This window comes from Lepidochelys olivacea (assembly GCF_965140295.1).
Source record: "Lepidochelys olivacea isolate rLepOli2 genome assembly, chromosome: 2".
Classification (NCBI taxonomy): Eukaryota; Metazoa; Chordata; order Testudines; family Cheloniidae; genus Lepidochelys; species Lepidochelys olivacea.
Genome location: NC_140412.1, coordinates 122,304,593 through 122,323,405, shown reverse-complemented (window position 1 = coordinate 122,323,405; position 18,813 = coordinate 122,304,593). Strand labels below are relative to the sequence as shown.

General features: G+C 42.8%; 1 protein-coding gene across 1 annotated transcript in view; it reads left to right on the top strand.

The window, feature by feature from the left end:
• LOC311516749 (uncharacterized protein) overlaps nucleotides 1-18,813 on the top strand; it is a gene marked incomplete at its 5' end in the record, with an annotated part of 57,295 nt that overhangs the window by 19,533 nt on the left and 18,949 nt on the right. Inside the window, 2 exon segments of the mRNA XM_084621091.1 lie at nucleotides 5,842-5,925; nucleotides 6,258-6,463. Of these exon segments, the coding sequence (XP_084477217.1) occupies nucleotides 5,842-5,925; nucleotides 6,258-6,463 (290 nt within the window).

Here is an 18,813-nt window from a genome sequence, read left to right as displayed (position 1 = left end):
CTGTGTGTATTGGTCTCTCAGGCCCACATTAACCATTTCATCACCTGTGTGCAGTAAACACCACATCACACATCTCTGTAAACAGTTCTCTTAAAAAAGAGTAGTTTCATTTTAGAAACATACTGTGACATTCTGCACCCCAAAGCACCCCATATTTACCATGGTGGTGTAATTATGATATGTTTTGTACAAAGTATGCTTTGTAAGGTATTATTCTAAACATCTTGATCTGTTGAACATTAATATCCTGTTGGAAGGATTTTACTCATATAAAAAGTTATGAAGTTTTGCTATGTGTGTGTTACTGAAAGATGTTGTGAAGTCGGAAACGCCCACAACTAGCCTTTCAGATACAAGGATGAAGAAGCTAGACAGTGCTAATGGCTCATCAGCAAAGACAATGGACCATGGAAAGGGCTTGTCCTCACCTGGGGACCCTTCACCCAGCCTATGAATAATTGCTTCTATGACTCAGCAAGGCATGCAAGGGCATGTGACCAGACCACAGGACACTGAACTCCATTTTGGTACCTGTATTTTTCCACAGACTGGGCTGGGAAGCTGGCTTGAAACAAAGGGGTTCCTGCCATAGGAGAAACTATATAAGATGGGGAGTGTTATCTTTTGGTCTTCACACCCCCACAACTCAACACCGAAAAGAAATGCTGGAAGACAAAGTACTTTGCATAGGGGAGTGGGAAACCCAGGCTACAAAGCAGATGCAGCCTGTGCCTCAAGAATCTGTAAGCCTGCTTGTACCATCAGTTAGGGTGAGATATTGCTGATTCAAATCCTATCTAGTATATATGACTTAGATTGCATTTTGTTTGATTTCTTAGGTAACCTGCTTTGATCTGTTTGTTATCATTTATAATCACTGTGTGGTTTTGAGTGACATGTTAGGGAATCTTTGTTCTGTTAACACAGGTGGGTGCATATCTTCCCCACATTGAGGGGGAAGCGGACTAATTTAATGAGCTTGCACTGTACAGACCCCTCTGCAGTGCAAGATGGCACAAGTCTGGGTTTATACTCCAGTGGGGGTGTCAGGCTGGGGAGCTGGGAAATCGGCTGGGGCCTCCATTGTTGGTCCATGAGTGGCTTAGGCAAAGTCCCCAGGTGACTCAGTTGGGGGTGTGGCGCCACCTGCTGTTGTGCTGGGTGATAACAGGGCCTGGAGAGGCTGGGTGTGAGGTGCCGCAGAGCAAGTGTGGGAAGCCAACCCAGCTAAATAGTTAGGGGCCAGTTCCAACAGCTTCCAGGTTTCACTCCGGGTTCCATCCCATCACACATGGTTCTTCTCATCTTATTACCCCACATGTGATATGTGAAACATGGGGGCAGTGGTCAGTCTAACGAGAGACAATAAGAGTGTGTGATTAATCGGCAAACAAAGCAGCACCGAGAAACAGAGGAAACATGCAGCATGCAGGGGCTCAGACCAGAAAGCTGCCAGCCGTTCAACTACTATGTTTGCAGCTAAGCTAGTAGACCCATGAGCAGTTCAATTCCAACCAGCTTGACTAGAACACAGAGACTGTACGTACACTAGAAACTACAGCTCTATCTGCACCACTGTAGCGCTGTTCCCGAGGTCGGGCACTGGAGCAAGCAGGGTAGCAGCCAAGGAGGGGTTCAAGGCAGGGGCAGGGCTGAGGCAAGGCTGGGTGCAAGGCAGGAGCAGCAAGAACAAGGTAACACAGGAGCAGGCACAGTTGTGGTGAGCATGAGTGTTTAGAAACCAGCAAGCTGCTGCTGCTGGCTTAAGTGCCAGCCTGCTGCTTTCTGTAGCCAGTCAGGGTGTGAAGCTAATCAGGCAGCCTGCTGCAGACCAGCTGTAGTGATGAGGCTGCCTGGAGACTAGCTCTGCTGGAGGCCCTGATTCCTGACAGTACTACAGAAAAGGCTCTGGGAGTTATAGTGGATCACAAACTAAATATGAGACAACAGTGTAATACTGTGGCAAAAAAGAGAATGCATTCTGGGATGTATTAGCAGGAGTGTTGTAAGCAAGATACAAGAAATAATTCTTCCACTCTCTCAGAACTGATGAGGCCACAACTGGAGTACTGTGTCCAGCTCTGGGCCCCACACTTTGGGAAAGAGGTGGACAAATTGGAGAAAGTCCAGAGGACGGTAACAAAAATGGCTAAAGGTCTAGAACAGTGACTCTCAACCTTTCCAGACTACTGTTCCCCTTTCAGGAGTCTGATTTGTCTTACATACCCCCAAGTTTCACCTCACTGAAAAACTACTTGCTTACAAAATCAGATATAAAAATACAAAACCGTCACAGCACGCTATTACTGAAAAATTGCTTTCTCATTTTTATCATGTAATTATCAAATAAATCAATTGGAATTAGGGCCATCAAGCGATTAAAAAAATTAATCGCAATTCATTTTGCAATTAAAAAATATATTATGATTAATCGCGTGATTAATCTCGCTGCTAAACAATAACAGAATGCCATTTATTTAAATATTTTTGGATGTTTTCTACATTTTCAAATATATAGATTTCAATTACATCACAGAATACAAAGTGTACAGTGCTCACTTTATATTTATTTTTTATTACAAATATTTTACTTTTGTAAAAAACTAAAGAAATAGTATTTTTCAATTTATCTAATACAAGTACTGTAGTGCAATCTCTTTATTATGAAAATTGAACTTACAAATGTGGAATTATATAAAAAAAAACAACCCTGCATTCAAAAATAAAACAATGTCAAACTTTAGAGCCTACAAGTCCACTCAGTCCTACTTCAGCCAATCGCTTAGACAAATAAGTTTGGTTACAATTTGCAGGAGATAGTGCTGCCCACTTCTAGTTTACAATGTCACCTGAAAGTGAGAACAGTTGTTCTTATGGCACTGTTGTAGCCAGCGTTGTAAGATATTTATGTGCCAGATGTGCTAAAGATTCATATGTCCCTTCATGCTTCGACCACCATTCCAGAGGACATGCATCCAAGCTGATAATGGGTTCTGCTCTATAACAATCCAAAGCAGTGCGGACCTGTGCATGTTCATTTTCATCATCTGAGTCAGATGCCATCAGCAGAAGGCTGATTTTCTTTTTTCGTGGTTCAGGTTCTGTAGTTTCCACATCAGAGTGTTGCTCTTTTAAGACTTCTGAAAGCATGCTCCACACCTCATCCCTCTCAGATTCTGGAAGGAACTTAAACCTTGGGTCAAGTGCTGTAGCTATCTTTAGAAATCTCACATTGGTACCTTCCTTGCGTTTTGTCAAATCTGCAGTGAAAGTGTTCTTAAAACGAACAACGTGCTGCGTCATCATCCGAGACCGGTATAAAATGAAATATATGGCAAAATGTGGGTAAAACAGAGCAGGGGACATACAATTCTCACCCAAGGAGTTCAGTCACAAGTTTAATTAACGCTTTATTTTTTTACTGAGTATCATCAGCATGGAAGCATGTCCTCTGGAATGGCGGCAGAAGCATGAAGGGGCACACGAATGTTTAGCATATCTGGCACATAAATACCTTGCAACACCGACTACAAAAGTGCCATGTGAACACCTGTTCTCACTTTCAGGTGACATTATAAATAAGAAGCAGGCAGCATTATCTCCCGTAAATGTAAACAAACTTGTTTGTCTTAGCGATTGGCTGAACAAGAAGTAGGACTGAGTGGACTTTAGGCTCTAAAGTTTTACATTCTTTTGTTTTTGAGTGCAGTTATGTAACAAAAAAAAATCTACATTTGTAAGTTACACTTTCACGACAAAGAGATTGCACTGGTACTTGTATGAGGTGAATTGCAAAATACTATTTCTGTTCATCATTTTTACAGTGCAAATATTTGTAATAAAAATAATATAAAGTGAGCACTGTACACTTTGTATTCTGTGTTGTAATAGAAATCAATTATTTGAAAATGTAGAAAAACATCAAAATATTTAATACATTTCAATTGGCATTCTATTGTTTAACAGTGCGATTAATCACAATTAATTGTTTTAATCATGATTAATTTTCTTGAATAAATCATGTGAGTTAACTGTGATTAATCAACAGCCCTAATTGGAATATAAATATTGTACTTACATTTCAGTGTATACAAATTGCCTGTATGAAATTTTAGTTTGTACTGACTTTGTTAGTGCTTTTTATGTAGCTTTTTATGTAGCATGTATGCTTTTTATGTAGCCTAAAACTAGGCAAATATTTAGATGAGTTGATGTACCCCTAGTTGAGAACCACTGGTCTAGAACACATGACCTATGAGAAAAGATTAAGCAAACCTTATTTTTTTCAGTATAGAGAAGAAAAGACTGGGGGGACATGATCACAGTCTTAAAGTACATCAAAGATTGTAATAAAGAGGAGGGTGATAAATTGTTTTCATTACTACTGAGGATAGGAAAAGAACCAATGGCCTTAAATTGCAGCAAGAGTGATTTCAGTTTAGACATTAGAAAAAAGTTCCTAACTGTAAGGGCAGTTAAGCACTGGAGCAAATTACCTAAGGAGGTTGTGGAATCCCTGTCATTGTGGGTTTTTAAGAATGGGTTAGACAAACACCTGTCATGGCTGCTCTAGATGATACTTTAGCCTGCCTCAGTGCAGGGGACTGGCCTAGATCGCCTACCAAGGTCCCTTCCAATCCTACATTTCTATGATCCTCTGTGGCCAGAATAGAGAACAAAGCACTGATCATGAAGGATTCCTTGCTCTATTGAATATGTGAACACTCCTCTAACTTGGAGCTAAGTTCTCTCTTCTGCTAATGTGCTCCAGATAGAGAAAGCAGGGCTCTTGTTTGGTTGGACTGTGGGAGAGGAGTTAGCCAGAGGTTCACAGATGAACTCTATTTCCACACTACTAGTAGTACTGAGGGAGATGAGTAGGACTGAAGTGGGGGAAGTAAAAAACAAAACAAAACAATCTACACCTCCCCCTGCAGTGCTATGCAAATTTCCTTCAAACTTTTGGCATGAACTTGCCACTTCCTGTATTTATTATTAGAGTTAGAGAAACTACTGTGATTGTATTAACATTGCTGCTGGAGGTAACAGAGATCTGCCGGGGGTGTTGGTATATTTGTTTAATTAAGAAATTGTCCTGTTCTGAATTATTTATCCATGCAAGTTGCTTATTTGTTGGTGACTGACACAATAAAAAAGGGAATCCCCACCCAAAAAAGCTTGCAATCAGCGGTCCTGCATGGCCCTAGCTTTGCATGGGCTAGGTCTTATATACCTGTGGTGCTCATGGCAGGATCAGGGTCTAGGGGACAGAAAAACTCAGGATGGTCTGAGTAATCTAGGGGATACAGATTTGTAACCTACCTTTTTTGAGTGAATGTGTAAATTGTAAGTATGGTTAATTATTTATATGGGATGGTGATAATTTGTGGGATAACAGAGGTGTCAGCTAATACTTAGAACTCCTTATCAGTTTAACTGGGTACAGTATAATCAGAGATTCATTGATTAAAAGGCCAGAAGGGTTCACAGTGATCATCTAGTCTGACCCCCTGTATTATATGGGCCATTAGAGTTCCCTGAATTAATCATTATATTCCTCATCTTATTTCAGAAATATCATGCCAGGTGTACAGATTTAATAGGTTTGTATAAATAACCCAGCAGGTTCCAGCAATCTGATTTGAATTCTAACTGCCATCTTTATAAAGATGGAAACCGAGCCAAAAAAGCAACAGACTGGTCAAACTCTGAGAGGAAAGATTATAGCTGCAAAAAATCCACAAAAATCATAAACCAACCAAGCCAAACCCCACACGTAATTTAGTGAATTGTCAAAATAACACATACTATGGTATTCTCTTCCCTGATTCTCTGCCTAAGGTCTGATCAAAGATTTGTTTGGTCCAGACTCTATTGTGACATCTACTGCACTGGTCTTAGTTAATGCCTTCACTTCAATGGAAAGTGGGAGAAAGAATTTAAGGAAGAAGACACCAAAGAAATGCCTTTTCGGCTGAATCAGGTATATGACGCATGAATACACCTATTATTTTCAAGGTATCATATTGTAGACTCCAAAAACAGCAGTCTAGAAATTATACCAGACCCAGTTTTACTTCTTATTTATTCAGCTCATAGTTCCCTTAATGCATTGTATTCCTTATGGGGAGCTTTCCTATTAACTACATTCCTAATACTATGTTCTGCCAATATAAATGTGCAACCAAGAAAAACGAGACCCAAGTTCTCTCAGAAAGAATCTTGTTCTAAGATATTATTCAGTTAATTTTAAGCAGATGCATCACTTGTGTTTCTAAAAAGCATGTTTCTCACATTTATTTTTCAGCAAGTAAGCAAATCTGTGCAGATGATGCATCAGAAAGGTCCATTTGCCTTCGCCTCCATAGAGGAAGAGAAGGTCAAGATCCTGGAGCTTCCATATGCTAATAGAGAAATGAGTATGATTATATTACTACCAAATGTTGTCTCTGGCCTTGATGAGGTAAAGTTCAGTTACCTCAAGTTACCTCAAGAGAGTAATATAACTTGTTGCCTATAGGGTCTTTCATAGCCAAGGTATCCCAAAACAATTAACAAAGTACAGATTTGGACATTGGCAGTGTGATAGCTGTGAAGGTAAATACAGAGGCTTACATGAGGTCCGCAATCGCACATGCCAAGCACTGGGTGCTAGAATCTGTTTTATTGAAAAGCGTTGTCCAGGACGGAAAAGGTTCTTCTTAACAAAGCAACTATTATCCACGTGCCTTGGATTTCAAGGGTCTAATTTCTTGCATAACTGTATACTGATATACACTGGTCAAACAATCTATATTGGTTTTACTATTAGTTATTGTAGTTTTAAAGTTATGTTTGATGCCCAGTGTTTGTTTCATTCAAGCGATTAACAAAGTGAAAGTGCAACTGTACTGCATATGTTGAAAGTCTGTGCTGGCAAACGCACATTTATGATGGAGTTTTCACAAAGTGTTCTGTCGCCAATTACATGTGAAAGCTTTCAAGCCATTCACAAGCTGAAGTTACAGTGATTTGCCCACACACAAAGTAATAAGGATCATGCTGTGACATACCAGGGGCTTATTTTTACAGGTAACAAAGAAGCTGAACACAGAACTCTGTAAAACAAATAAAGGGACTGTAGCGGGGTGGTCACCTGCTACTGCCCTGAACGGCTTGAAATCAGCCCTGGGAGAGGTCTAAGGTGGCGAGAGGGCGGCTGCTAGGAAAAGCAACAAGCCTCAGTTGATTGGGGAACCAGCCACAGATGCGGCCACGCCCCAATCAGGGCCCACCTGGCCCTCATAAGAGGGCAGTGGGCCAGCAGCAAACACCCACTCTCTCTCTAGATGTGGAGAGGGATGGGCCTGGTTGCTAGGAGCTAAGCAGGGTATCAAAACTGGAGCAGGGCTGGGGGAAGGCCAGAGGAGCTTGGGAGCTTTGCCTGGAAACCCCCCAGGCTGCAGGCCTTGTTAAAGGCCAAAGAAAAGTGATGCAGAGGGCAGCCCAAGGGTAGGCAGAGGCAGCAGGTCCACACACCCCTTGCCAGTGATGAGTGGCATTTACACTGCAGTCTGCCTCAGGGAACAGGGGCTAGTTGATGACTGGCAGTGGCCATAGACTGAGGTGAGGTGGGGATAGAGGGTGGGGGTTCCCCGGGCAGGGGAGACCCAGATCTGTGGGGGGTACTGTCAGGGGGCAGCACCCTGGCCTGAAAGGGGCACCAGGGTCCAGGAGGGACTCAGAGTCCAGTGGCAAGTGGGACACCGGCCTGCAGAGGGTGCTCCGGAGGCTGGAAAAGCTAATTCCCTGGATGACCAGCAGGAGGTGCTGCTACAGGGATCTAGATATTACTTCCCATATTTGTGCTGCAGTCTTTCTTATAAGTTGTAAGCTCTTTGGCCCAAGGCTATTGAGTTCCTGTTTGTGTGAAGGGCGTTTTTTGCCCTAATCCCGACTGGGGCCTCAGGGTGCTAGCACAACAGAAAAAGTTCTGGCTTACACTGCTTAAAGAGGTTTGAATGGGAACACTTCGCACAGCTAGGGGTTGTGTCTATTTCAACTGAGGTTGTTGGACTCTTAGCCATTTATTAAAACAGAAAGCTGCTTTCCTTGGCCCAGGGAGCAGACTAACAGACAGCATCTCCGCTTGTGCTCCAGACACACGTCTGTGCCAAATTTGGGAATCTTTTGGTGCTCATTTTAGGAAGCAAATGCAGACTACCTTACATGATAGTCATTTTAAAGAGTCCCACTTTGCAGTGATGCTCTGTTCTGCTGGGACGTGTTAAGCATTTAGCCGGGGAATACTATAGTCTGTACAAAGTGACACTTTTTGAACCAACCCATTTTCACTGAATCCTGCCACAACAACAATCATAGTGAGCGATTATCACCCCTATAGGGCTGTACACTGTACAGCTGTTAACTGATACAGTGAGCCTGTGAAGTAGATTAGCAGATGTGGAAATAGCGGCTCAGAGAAGTTACCTGAGATTTGTTTTAGGCCACACAGCAAAGAAGTGGAAGGACCTCCCAATCCATCTTAATTCACTGTTCCATGTAACCTCTCTTATGAAAGAGCTCAGAGTCTTTAACACTAAATAGGTGAGTGCTTTACACAACTGTAAGAGTCATTCTGCACTCTAAGGGGAAAAGTAGACGCACTGATAAAGTGGTGTATTTCCTGAATGGATTAAGCTAAATCCCCGCTCTCCAGCACCCAACCAAGAGCAGACACACAAGCGCTGACAAATCAAACATCACACACAGCATAAGATGATAAACCTGATCAAATATACTATGTCACTGATTTAAGTACTGAGAAGTGGCAGAATATCCAGCAACGAAAGAGAAAAGTATTCCATTATTTGATGAATTGGAGTTTGCAGGCAGAATTAGCTCAGATCTTGCCCAAATCTCAAGGGCATTTGCACACAGGATTCAATTCAACCCCATCTGTTAAAAAAATTCCAATGAAGCAAGCCCAGAAGAATGGACATACTGTCCATGTATTTCTTTGCCTCAATCAGTCCAAGTTATTCAAGCTCTATATCTGATAGTCACAGTGAAGTGTCAGTAACATTTTAGTCTAAATCTCTTAGAGTAAGAGCACATAACTGAGACTAGATGAGTGAAAGACACATTACTGTTTCCAAGAATTATATTAAGGGAATAATTGATGGGTCATCTCAGCCTCAGAAGGATGTTTACCCCGTCAAAAATTTTAGCAAAGAAATCTAAACTGAAAAGCAGGCTGCCCATACTATAACAGTTTGTGTTTGAAAGGAATTTGTGCCCCCATTTCTGGGACTACTAGGGAAACAAAACAAAAATGAAGCAACCCAAAATCAACATTTTGCCAGGCCAAAAAGGACTTGAACCTCAACATTTTCCATTCTAACTTTAAATTTGCAATTTTTGAGTAAATTGAGAGTCTGACGAACTCTCATCACTCTAACTTAAGGAGACTAATGTTGAGACATTTAATATCTTGTAAGAATTCTAGGAAATGACTTGTGCAACCCATTGAATAACTCCACAATTTAAATTAAAAATATACTGATTTAACAGCCTAAACATTTTTAATGGGATTAAAAGGACTGCATTAAAAGCACCTGTCCCAGTCAGGATGTGTTGTCTGGGCACTTCTGCAATACAAATGAACAGCAAACCAGGGCTGGCCTTACCATGAGGCGAACTGAGGTGGCCGCCTCAGGTGCCAGACTGTGGCCGGGGTAGGGGTCGGGGGGCACCATTAGGACCCAGAGTGTAGAAAATTGTGTCTGCTGCTGGTGCATATGTATTCTCTCTGCTCGAGATGCACAGAGATGGTGAAGTGCTGTGCTGGAGGAAGGAGGGCACAAGAGACATGGCAGGCAGGCAGGAGAAAAGGTGAGAGGGAATAACAGAAAGCAGCAGGAGCTGCAGGAAGAGAGAGGAGGAGGAGTCTCTTATGTACCTCTCTAGCACGCCCAGGAGCCTGGACTGATTAACACCAGCTTCTCAGGGAGTGTCCTGTTTCCTGCTGCTTCCCTGAACCCACTTGAGGAGAACAGGCAGTCAACTGAAGTAGTAGGAGTCAGTTAGGCCCTTAAGATGCTGATCTCTTCCCTCATTCAGGCCCTGCTACCAGCCTGCTTATTTGTCCCATTCAACTGAGTGTTGAGGGCCACTATAGCTGGCACAGAACAGCAGTCATGAGTGAAAGAAGAAAACACCCCTCTGGGCCAGCATTCAGAAAAAGAAAGAAAGCAAAGGAAGCTTTTCTATCTAAGCAGGCAGGAGCTCTCCTGAGATACATAGACGCAAATGTTCACGGGGAGCCTTCCGGCCCCAGTGAGGACGTGTGTTGTGAGGAGATGCCTGATCGTCCAGTTAGACAGAGTGCAGGTGACCTAGCAGCTACTGCAGAATCCTTATCTCCATCTCATATGGATGTAACCATGCACATTCCTGAAGAAAAGTGTAGATCAGAGAAGAGTGTGGTGGAGGTGCAAGAAACAGCTGCTGCTGAGTTTAGTTCCTTAAGTCTAGATGATCCAGGACTGTGGACTCACTTGAGCAGTAGCCTGAGGGACTTCCTTGTACTGCATGGGCCACAGCAAGTGAAAACCTTCATGTTCCCCAAAGACAATGAAAATAGAAGTTTCCATCCAACACACTGTCACCATTGGGTAATTGAGTAAAATGGAGAGGCCATAGCTTATGTACTCAAAAGCCCAGAATGCTGCATACTGTTTTTGCTGAAAACTCTTCCAGTCTAATGTTCCAGCCACATTGGGTTCTCGGGGAACAAAGGACTGGAAAAACCTGGCTAGAAATCTGGCATGCCATGAGAAGGCAGCAAATCACCAGAGAGCATTCCATAGGTTGAAAGAGCTTGAGATGAGACTAAGGTTAAAGGCCACCATAGATGATCAGCATCAAGAGAAGATTGCATCAGAGTCTCTTTACTGGCAAAATGTTCTGAAAAGGCTCATTGTCATTGTGAGAATGCTTGCCACCCAAAACCTAGCACTGCGTGGCTCTTCAGATCAGCTGTATGTGCCAAACAATGGAAACTTCCTTAAAATTGTGGAGCTGATGGCTGAGTTTGATGCTGTACTCCAGAAGCATTTAAGAAGAATCACCACCCAAGAAATGTACACACACCACTATCTTGGAAAAACAATTCAAAATGAGATCATACAGTTACTGGCAACAAAAGTCAAACAGAAGATTCAGGCAGATCTGAAGTCAGCATGATAGTACTCTGTTATTTTGGACTGCACACCTGACATCAGTCATACGGAACAAATGACTTTAATGGTGCATTTTGTAACAACAACAGAACCTAGTGAAAATGTCCCTGCAATGGTGGCTGTCAGAGCATTTTCTAGAATTTATTGACATTGATACTACAGGAGCTTGTATGACAAATGTGCTTCTTAAAAAGCTGGAAGATACGGGAATTGCGATAGCTGACATGAGAGATCAGGGTTACGATAATGGTGCCAACATGAGAGGAAAGAACAGACGAGTGCAGACACATGTCCGAGAGTTAAACACTTGAGCTTTTTTGGTCCCATGCAGTTCTCATTCATTGAACTTGGTGGTCAGTGATGCAGCATCAGCTTCTAGTGAGGCTGCTGAATTTTTTAATGTAATTCAAAGCATCTATGTATTTTTTTTTCTCTGCATCAACTCATTGATGACAAATTTTGAAGCAACATCTGGGAACATCCCCTCTGACACTGAAACCACTGAGTGCCACACGATGGGAAAGTCGAGTGGAGGCGATCAAGCCTATCAAACACCAAATTGGGAAGATAGATGATGCCGTAGTTGCCATTATGGAGGATAATGCTATGACAGGAACTGTTCGTGGGAGAACAGTGGCAGAGGGAAATGGAATCACCAGAAACATACATAACTTAAAATTTCTGTGTGGCTTAGTGTTGTGGCATGACATACTGTTTGAAATAAATGTTGTAAGCAAGAAAATCCAAGATGTTGACCTTGATATATCTGGAGCAATGAAACAACTGGACAAAGCAAAGTCATACCTACAGTCTTACCGGTCAGATGAGGGATTTCAACATGTTCTGAAGAGTGCACAGAAGTTGGCAGAGGAACTTCACACTGAAGCTATTTTCCCACCCATTCAAGAATACAAGAGTCACCAAAGAAGAAGACATTTTGATTATGAGGCATAGGATAATCCCATAAGAGACCCCAAACAACAATTCAAAGTTGAATTCTTTAACCAGGTGCTAGATTGTGCAATACAGTCAGTTGAAGAACGTTTCATGCAGTCAAGGAACACAGCAGTATATTTGGGATGTTGTATGATATTCCAAAACTCCCCACTATACCTGAAGAAGACCTACACCAGCAATGCAGGGCACTAGACAGTGTTGACTCATGATGACATGTGCGATATTGATGCGAGTGATTTAGGTGATGAACTGAAAGCCCTTTCAAGATACATTTCAGCAGGATCAACTCCAAAGGCTGTTCTGGACTATATGTGCACAAATAAGAGGACCACCCTCTTTCCAAATGCTTTTGTTGCTCTGCGCATACTTCTAACACTTCCTGTAACAGTTGTCAGTGGAAAATGCAGCTTCTCCAAGCTGAAGTTAATAAAAACACGTCTACGCTCCACAATGACACAGGAGAGGCTGGTCGGCCTCGCAACCATCTCAACAGAGCATGAGCTGGCCCAGACTGTGGACCTTCAGCAGGAAGCAGTTCAAATCTTTGCAGCCAAGGTGGCTGGGAAAGCACCACATTGATTATTCAAACAGATAAAAATGCCAGTGTTTACTCTGCAGACAAGAAAAATTACATTTGCTGTTCAGGCGTTGGAAAGTTAAGTGTTCCTTAAAATTTTTGAACAAGGCATTTGAAGTTGTTAGTTCTCCTTTATTGGGGTAGGTAGCGGAGCAGTACCAAGAGAGGAGTAGAACAGGAAAAAGGCAGAATTGAGACCTTTCAAAGTTTTGGCCCAAGCTAATGGGTATGGGGGGGTCTCATTTGAGCTCCCTGCCTCAGGTGCCAAAATGTTGTGGGCTGGCCCTGCAGCAAACACTGTGTTTCTTAGCAAGTTGTTTCATGTAGATATGAAAGTTCCCATATTTAGCACTCGTACTCAGCCGCAAGTATCTGGAAAAGTCATATCTGTGATAAACCAAGTCAGCCACTGGAGGTCAGTCTCTGAACAGGTGCTAAAAATCTACCCAACGTCCTTTTCCTCTCCAAATCCATGTTCTCTAGCCCACTTTCTCATCTTCTATTCAGCCCAAGCTCTACTAGTCCACCTTTCAAACACCCTAAAATTTGGAGTTTGGATTAGGATTGTCCATTGCAAAGACAGGGGCTAGCTGTGGAATTCTGCTCTAGCTCTGGGTTTGGACACAATGTTGGTGAAGTGCATCAATCTGTCCATGGGAATAGAGTGCCCAGATAATGTCTGTTATCCTACACTTATATGTCTACAGCTATCCAAGCTATATCAGTTTCAGTATACAATATGATTTCTACGAGTTTGTGAGAAATGCTACATGTATGGCTTATCAGACACACAATATATTCTTTAGATTTTACTGATGCAAACGACTTGTATTTAGAACTGTTCTTATTTCTTATGTTAAAAAATGAAGCCATTGATTATTCAAAATTTCACACATTGTACAGTGAAAGGGAACACAATGCCTTCTAAAATACAGGGACAGGTAAATAAAACTGGCAAGGAGTTTTCAAGTGATCTTTAGTGTATTTTCAAACAGCACTGAAGTCTCTCTTTTGGGGATTGTAGAAAATGTTCACCTTAAGGCAAACATTTAATGTAGACATGACCAACAAGTTATATTTTCAAAAGTCTTTGATTTACTAATTCTCTTTTATAACTGAAGCCAGAAAGAGAATTAGCTTATGAGAGGTTTTCCAAGTGCACCAGCAGAAAACTTATGGCGAAAGCTATAGCTGAGTGTATCTACCAGGGATCAAGTTGGAAGAAAAGTATTACTTCCATCCATTCTGAGCTGTATGTGAATGAAAGATGCTTTCAATCCACACCGAGCTGATTTTACAAGGCACCATTGTGAGCTCTTCTATGATGCCATATTGTTCTGGAGCCATTACTCAATTTGTAGCAGATCACTTATTTCTCTTTTTTTATGAGGCATAACAAGACCAAGAGCATCCTGTTCTTTAGCACAGCTGATCTCAAATGGGGGTCTGTGGCCTCCTGAGGGTCCACGAGCCCTTTCAAGGGGGCCGCGGGGCCATGTGGCTGAAGCCCCTATCCCCAGGGCCCCCCGTGGGGCTAAATCCCAGAGCCCTGGTGCTGCCTGTGGGTCAGAATCCCTGAGCGCATGAGCAGCACTGGGGACATGGAGGGCATTGTCCTCCCCGCAACTGCAGTGCAAGATCACGGCAGTCCCGGGGGCAGATTTCCCGCCCTCCCCATCTCCTCTCCCCACCCGCTGGCCAGGTCGGAGGCGGGAACTGGAGCCGGGCAGTGCGGGCAGTACGGGGTAGCTGCTGCTCTGGCTGGTGCCATGGAGCAGTTAGCAGAAGCAGCAGCGTTCCCTCCTCTCCTGCTGGTGCCCCAGATTGAAGATGCTCCTCAGCTCCCAGCCCCCTTTGTTCCTGCAGAGGCAGCCAGTAAGAACGCCCCGGGTGGGGAGACTAGGCTCTATGGCGCACAGGCCCCTCCGGGAACAGGGACCGCAGGGGAGCCCTCCCAGCAACCGGCCCCTAATACTCCTCTCCCTGCACCCTGAGCTACCCCCTGCCCACACAAAGCCCTTAGCCACCCCCCTCCCTACATACCCACAGCCACCCCCTGGGTGCATACAGCCCCAGCTACCCCCTCCCTTCACCCTGAGCTACCCCCTGCCCTCACACAGCCCCTAGCCACCCCATCCCTGCACCCTAAGCTGTTTTTAAACTTTTTGAGTTTACGCTCCCACCTTTGAGTTATAATTTTTGATTGCACACCCACCCCCTAACTGAGACAGGCTGGGTGGCCTGCTGAGGTGAGTCAGGGGGTGGAGGTGGCACTCCCTCCCTGGACCCTGCCATGCAGAGGTGGCTCAAGCCCCGCTGGCTCTGGCTCTCCCAATAGAAGTCAAACTATGCCTATGCCCAAGACCCCTGGCCCGAGCCCCCACCCTCCCTGACCCTGCTGGGCCCTGGCATTTTTATAGCATGTTGAGCAGGGCCTCAGAGAGAAAAAGTTTGAGAACCCATGTGTTAGCAGACTCTGTGCCCCTTAAGAAGTGTAGTTTGCTGTTACCTAATAGGATCTTGCAGAAGCAGGAATGTATCACATTTTCTTGAGTGTCTAAACATTTTGGGTACTTTTTCTTCACTTTCTTGTATCTTGGTCAATTGTAGAATCAGGAATAGCAAACAGTGCAAGTGATCCTAATAAATTTAAAGATAAAAAGGTGTTACTGTCCCTACAGTAACTTGTGTGGACCTGATAATGGTAGTAACAAATTTCAACTTAAACTCTCAACAGGAATATACCAAATTTTTCTTCCAATGATGCTATAAAATGCATCATTTCAGACTTTTGTAGTTGTACTAAGCAGTAAAAAAGGCTTCATTTGAGAAATACATCTCCGCACAAAAATAAATAAATGTAGAAACAACCTCCCCACCCTGATTTCATTGACTTGACACACAGGCATGACTAGAAAGATGATTTTATTGTAAAGAGTGGTTTGTAGTCTTCACTAGCTAAACAAGCATTTACATTGTGTCCATCTTTATCTGAACAACAACTGACAAATTGTCAATGTGCATTTTCTGTCCCATATTTTCAAATATTCTTACCTTTGGAAAAGTTTCAGATTTGGGACAGATTCTGACCCTGTAAATTCTCTGATCCTGCAAACACTTATATATGTCTTTAACTTTACACACACAAACAGTCCCGTTAAATTCAGTGGGACTACTCACCTGCATGAAGTTAAGCATGTGTTCAAGTGTTTGTAGGACTGAAGCCTTACTCTATAAGAAAGGTATTACTTGGAGTGAGTTAGGGTGGTACCACATAGCAGTGTCAAGACCATTCTTAAAAATGACTTGGTGTTCTCTCCATTTTCTTCTTTTTATGGAGTGTTTCCAGATTGATTTGAGAATACTGAAAGGCTTGTGTATCATTTCTCTAGGTTCTTGCTGGACAATCTATTTTCTCTGAAATACTAGAAATTTAGTGATTGGAGCTCTGGGTGGCTTGTTTTCTTTTGGTTCAGCACCATGGGTTCTGCAAGCTCTTCAAAATTCAACAACACTTACCTCTGTATGTTAGTTATTTTCAGATTTTATCTCCTGTTGTCCAGAACCTCCTTTTTATCCACACATCCACCTTTCCTAACATCAGCCATTTCTTTACACATCTCTTGAGCTTCTACATGGCTAATTCTTTGCTCAGTCACATCAACTCTTCTAATAGTTTGTCTAACTTGGACTCAATAGGGTGCTTTTATATTTTTTAACTCACCCAGTGAGTGAAGAAGTCTGATGTTTGTGGGAGTTCTTAATGTTCTTGCTGAAATCTAATTTCCATGTTGGAGCCCTCAGACAAGCTGGCTCTGGATATCGTCCTCTCCCCTTGCATCCATGGGTTATTTGAGCATCAGCAGAAGAAGTGCACTGACCGTAGATGATCCTGACTGTTTCAACTGATATCTTACTCTGGATGGATCTCTTGCTCCTATTTATAAATATTCGATAATCAGCTCGATAGTTCATAAAACTAAGAACTTGAAATCAGGCTAAGACGGCTTTTTCTGGGAGGTGGTGTTCGTGGGACCAATCAGATGTTGTGCCCTATCTAGTTGTATCTGCTCACTTCACAAACATGGTGAGTCCTTCAGTCCATGTTACTTAAGCTTAATGTATCAGAGTCTTTATTTGACACACAATAGCAAAGTGTGTAGGGTAGAAGGGGAAACACATCCTTGAAACAAACTAGGAATGTGTAGCATGAAGCAAATAATGAAGAATTAGTTGACCTGCATTCCTATGCCAGTGCCAACTATCTAGGAATCTGCTTTTCCATTTTTCAGGCAGTGGTTTGAGTTTAGCAGCATTCACAGTAGACTCCAGTGTGGAGTTCAAAGACCAAAAAGTCCAGGGAGGCATTATTGCCATTAGAGCTGTAACAGGTGGTTTGTGGGAGAATCAAAATATAGGAAGCAAGAATACCTGCCCCCCACCCCAAGTATCTTGGCTAGAAATGCATGCAAATTCACCAGTTGTCTGTTTTTTCTACAAACATCTTTCTGAACCGGTCAGATATTGGGCTGCAGCTTTCCATACTTAGTCTCTATAAAAGGTGATTTTTCTTGTCATTTTTCTAAAGATTAAGAAATATCTTTGTTTTTTTTAATCTGAGGGGGTTTCTACTTTCAAATTTCTGCATGAGGAAGACTTAAAATTCAGGACTAGTTCTTTTCTGATCTTACAAATAACATTACTCACATGAATATAGTTATTTGCATACACAAGTGTTTGCAAAATTGGGCCCTCAATAGGCAATTGGGCCCTCTGGGCCAAATTCTGGCACCCTAAGTCACTCCTCTTTGACAGTCCAAAAGGGAAGTAAAGCTCTGTGACACCCTGGCATCCCAATATTCACCACTGTCACGTAATTAGGATATGTTTTGTACAAAGTATACCTTGTGAGGTATCCTTCTAAAAGCCTTGATCTGCTAGACAGTTATCTCATTGGATGGTATGTGCAATTGTCATATGGGAAGTTATGAAGTTTGGTGCTGTGTGTGTGTTACTGAAACATGGTTGTGAGGTTGAAAACACCCACAAGCAGCCTTTCAGGCTCAACAGTAAAAAGGCCAAACAATGTTAATGGCTCATTCAGGAAATTCACACAAGCACAAGAATTACCCCAGGAACTGTGTACAATAGAAACCTCTCAGAGAGAGCACTACACAAGGGGAACTGTTTGACCCAGGTCACAGCAAAAGAGCTTTCCAGAAAGTGGGAAGAAGATATAAAAGGGGGACAATGATGGTACTTCACTCTCCCTACAACAACACACCTGGAAACACCTGTGGGGCAAGGACTGAACTGTGGTGATGGTCCCAGGCTAGAGGGATTTTTAGGCTGTGTATGAAAACTTGGGAAAGCCACGGCAGGTTGTGCCTTAAGAATCTGCCAGCCTGCTTATCACTCAGGGTGAGAATTTGCTAATTCATATCCTACCTATCTAGTGTGTTAAGATCAGTTTGCAGGTTTGTTTACTTACTATGGTAATCTGCTTTGATCTGTTAGCTATTACTTATAATCATTTAAAATCTATCTTTTGTAGTTAATAAATTTGTTTTTGTTTTGTCTAAAACCAGTGTGTGGTAATTATAACTAGGGGCAGAAAGTTGTTGCATGTTTCTCTCCACATTGAGGGAGGGGGTGAATTTTATGAGCTTATGCGGTACAGTTCCCTGTGCAGTGCAAGTGTAATTTTGGGTTTACACTCCAGATGGGAGGATGTGCCTGAGCAACTGGGAGGTGCCTTTACTGAGCCTTTTTATGCAGAGCTGATCTTAGCATCTGTGTGTGAAGCTGCAGCTGGGTATGTCCCTATCTGTGTGTATGCTGGTGAAAGAGCAAGCTTGCAGAGCTTGCCAACTCATCACAGCAACACAGTGTGAAAGGGAGCCCAGGCTGGTGGGTCAGATGGGCTCAGTGGTACCCCAGTCCCAGGTGGCACCCCAAAAGTGGGGGGGACCCCACACAAGCGCCTCTGAATATTTGTCAGGTGTGGGAAAGGGAAAACAAGTGTGTTTAATCATTGTACATTTCTAGGAAGATATG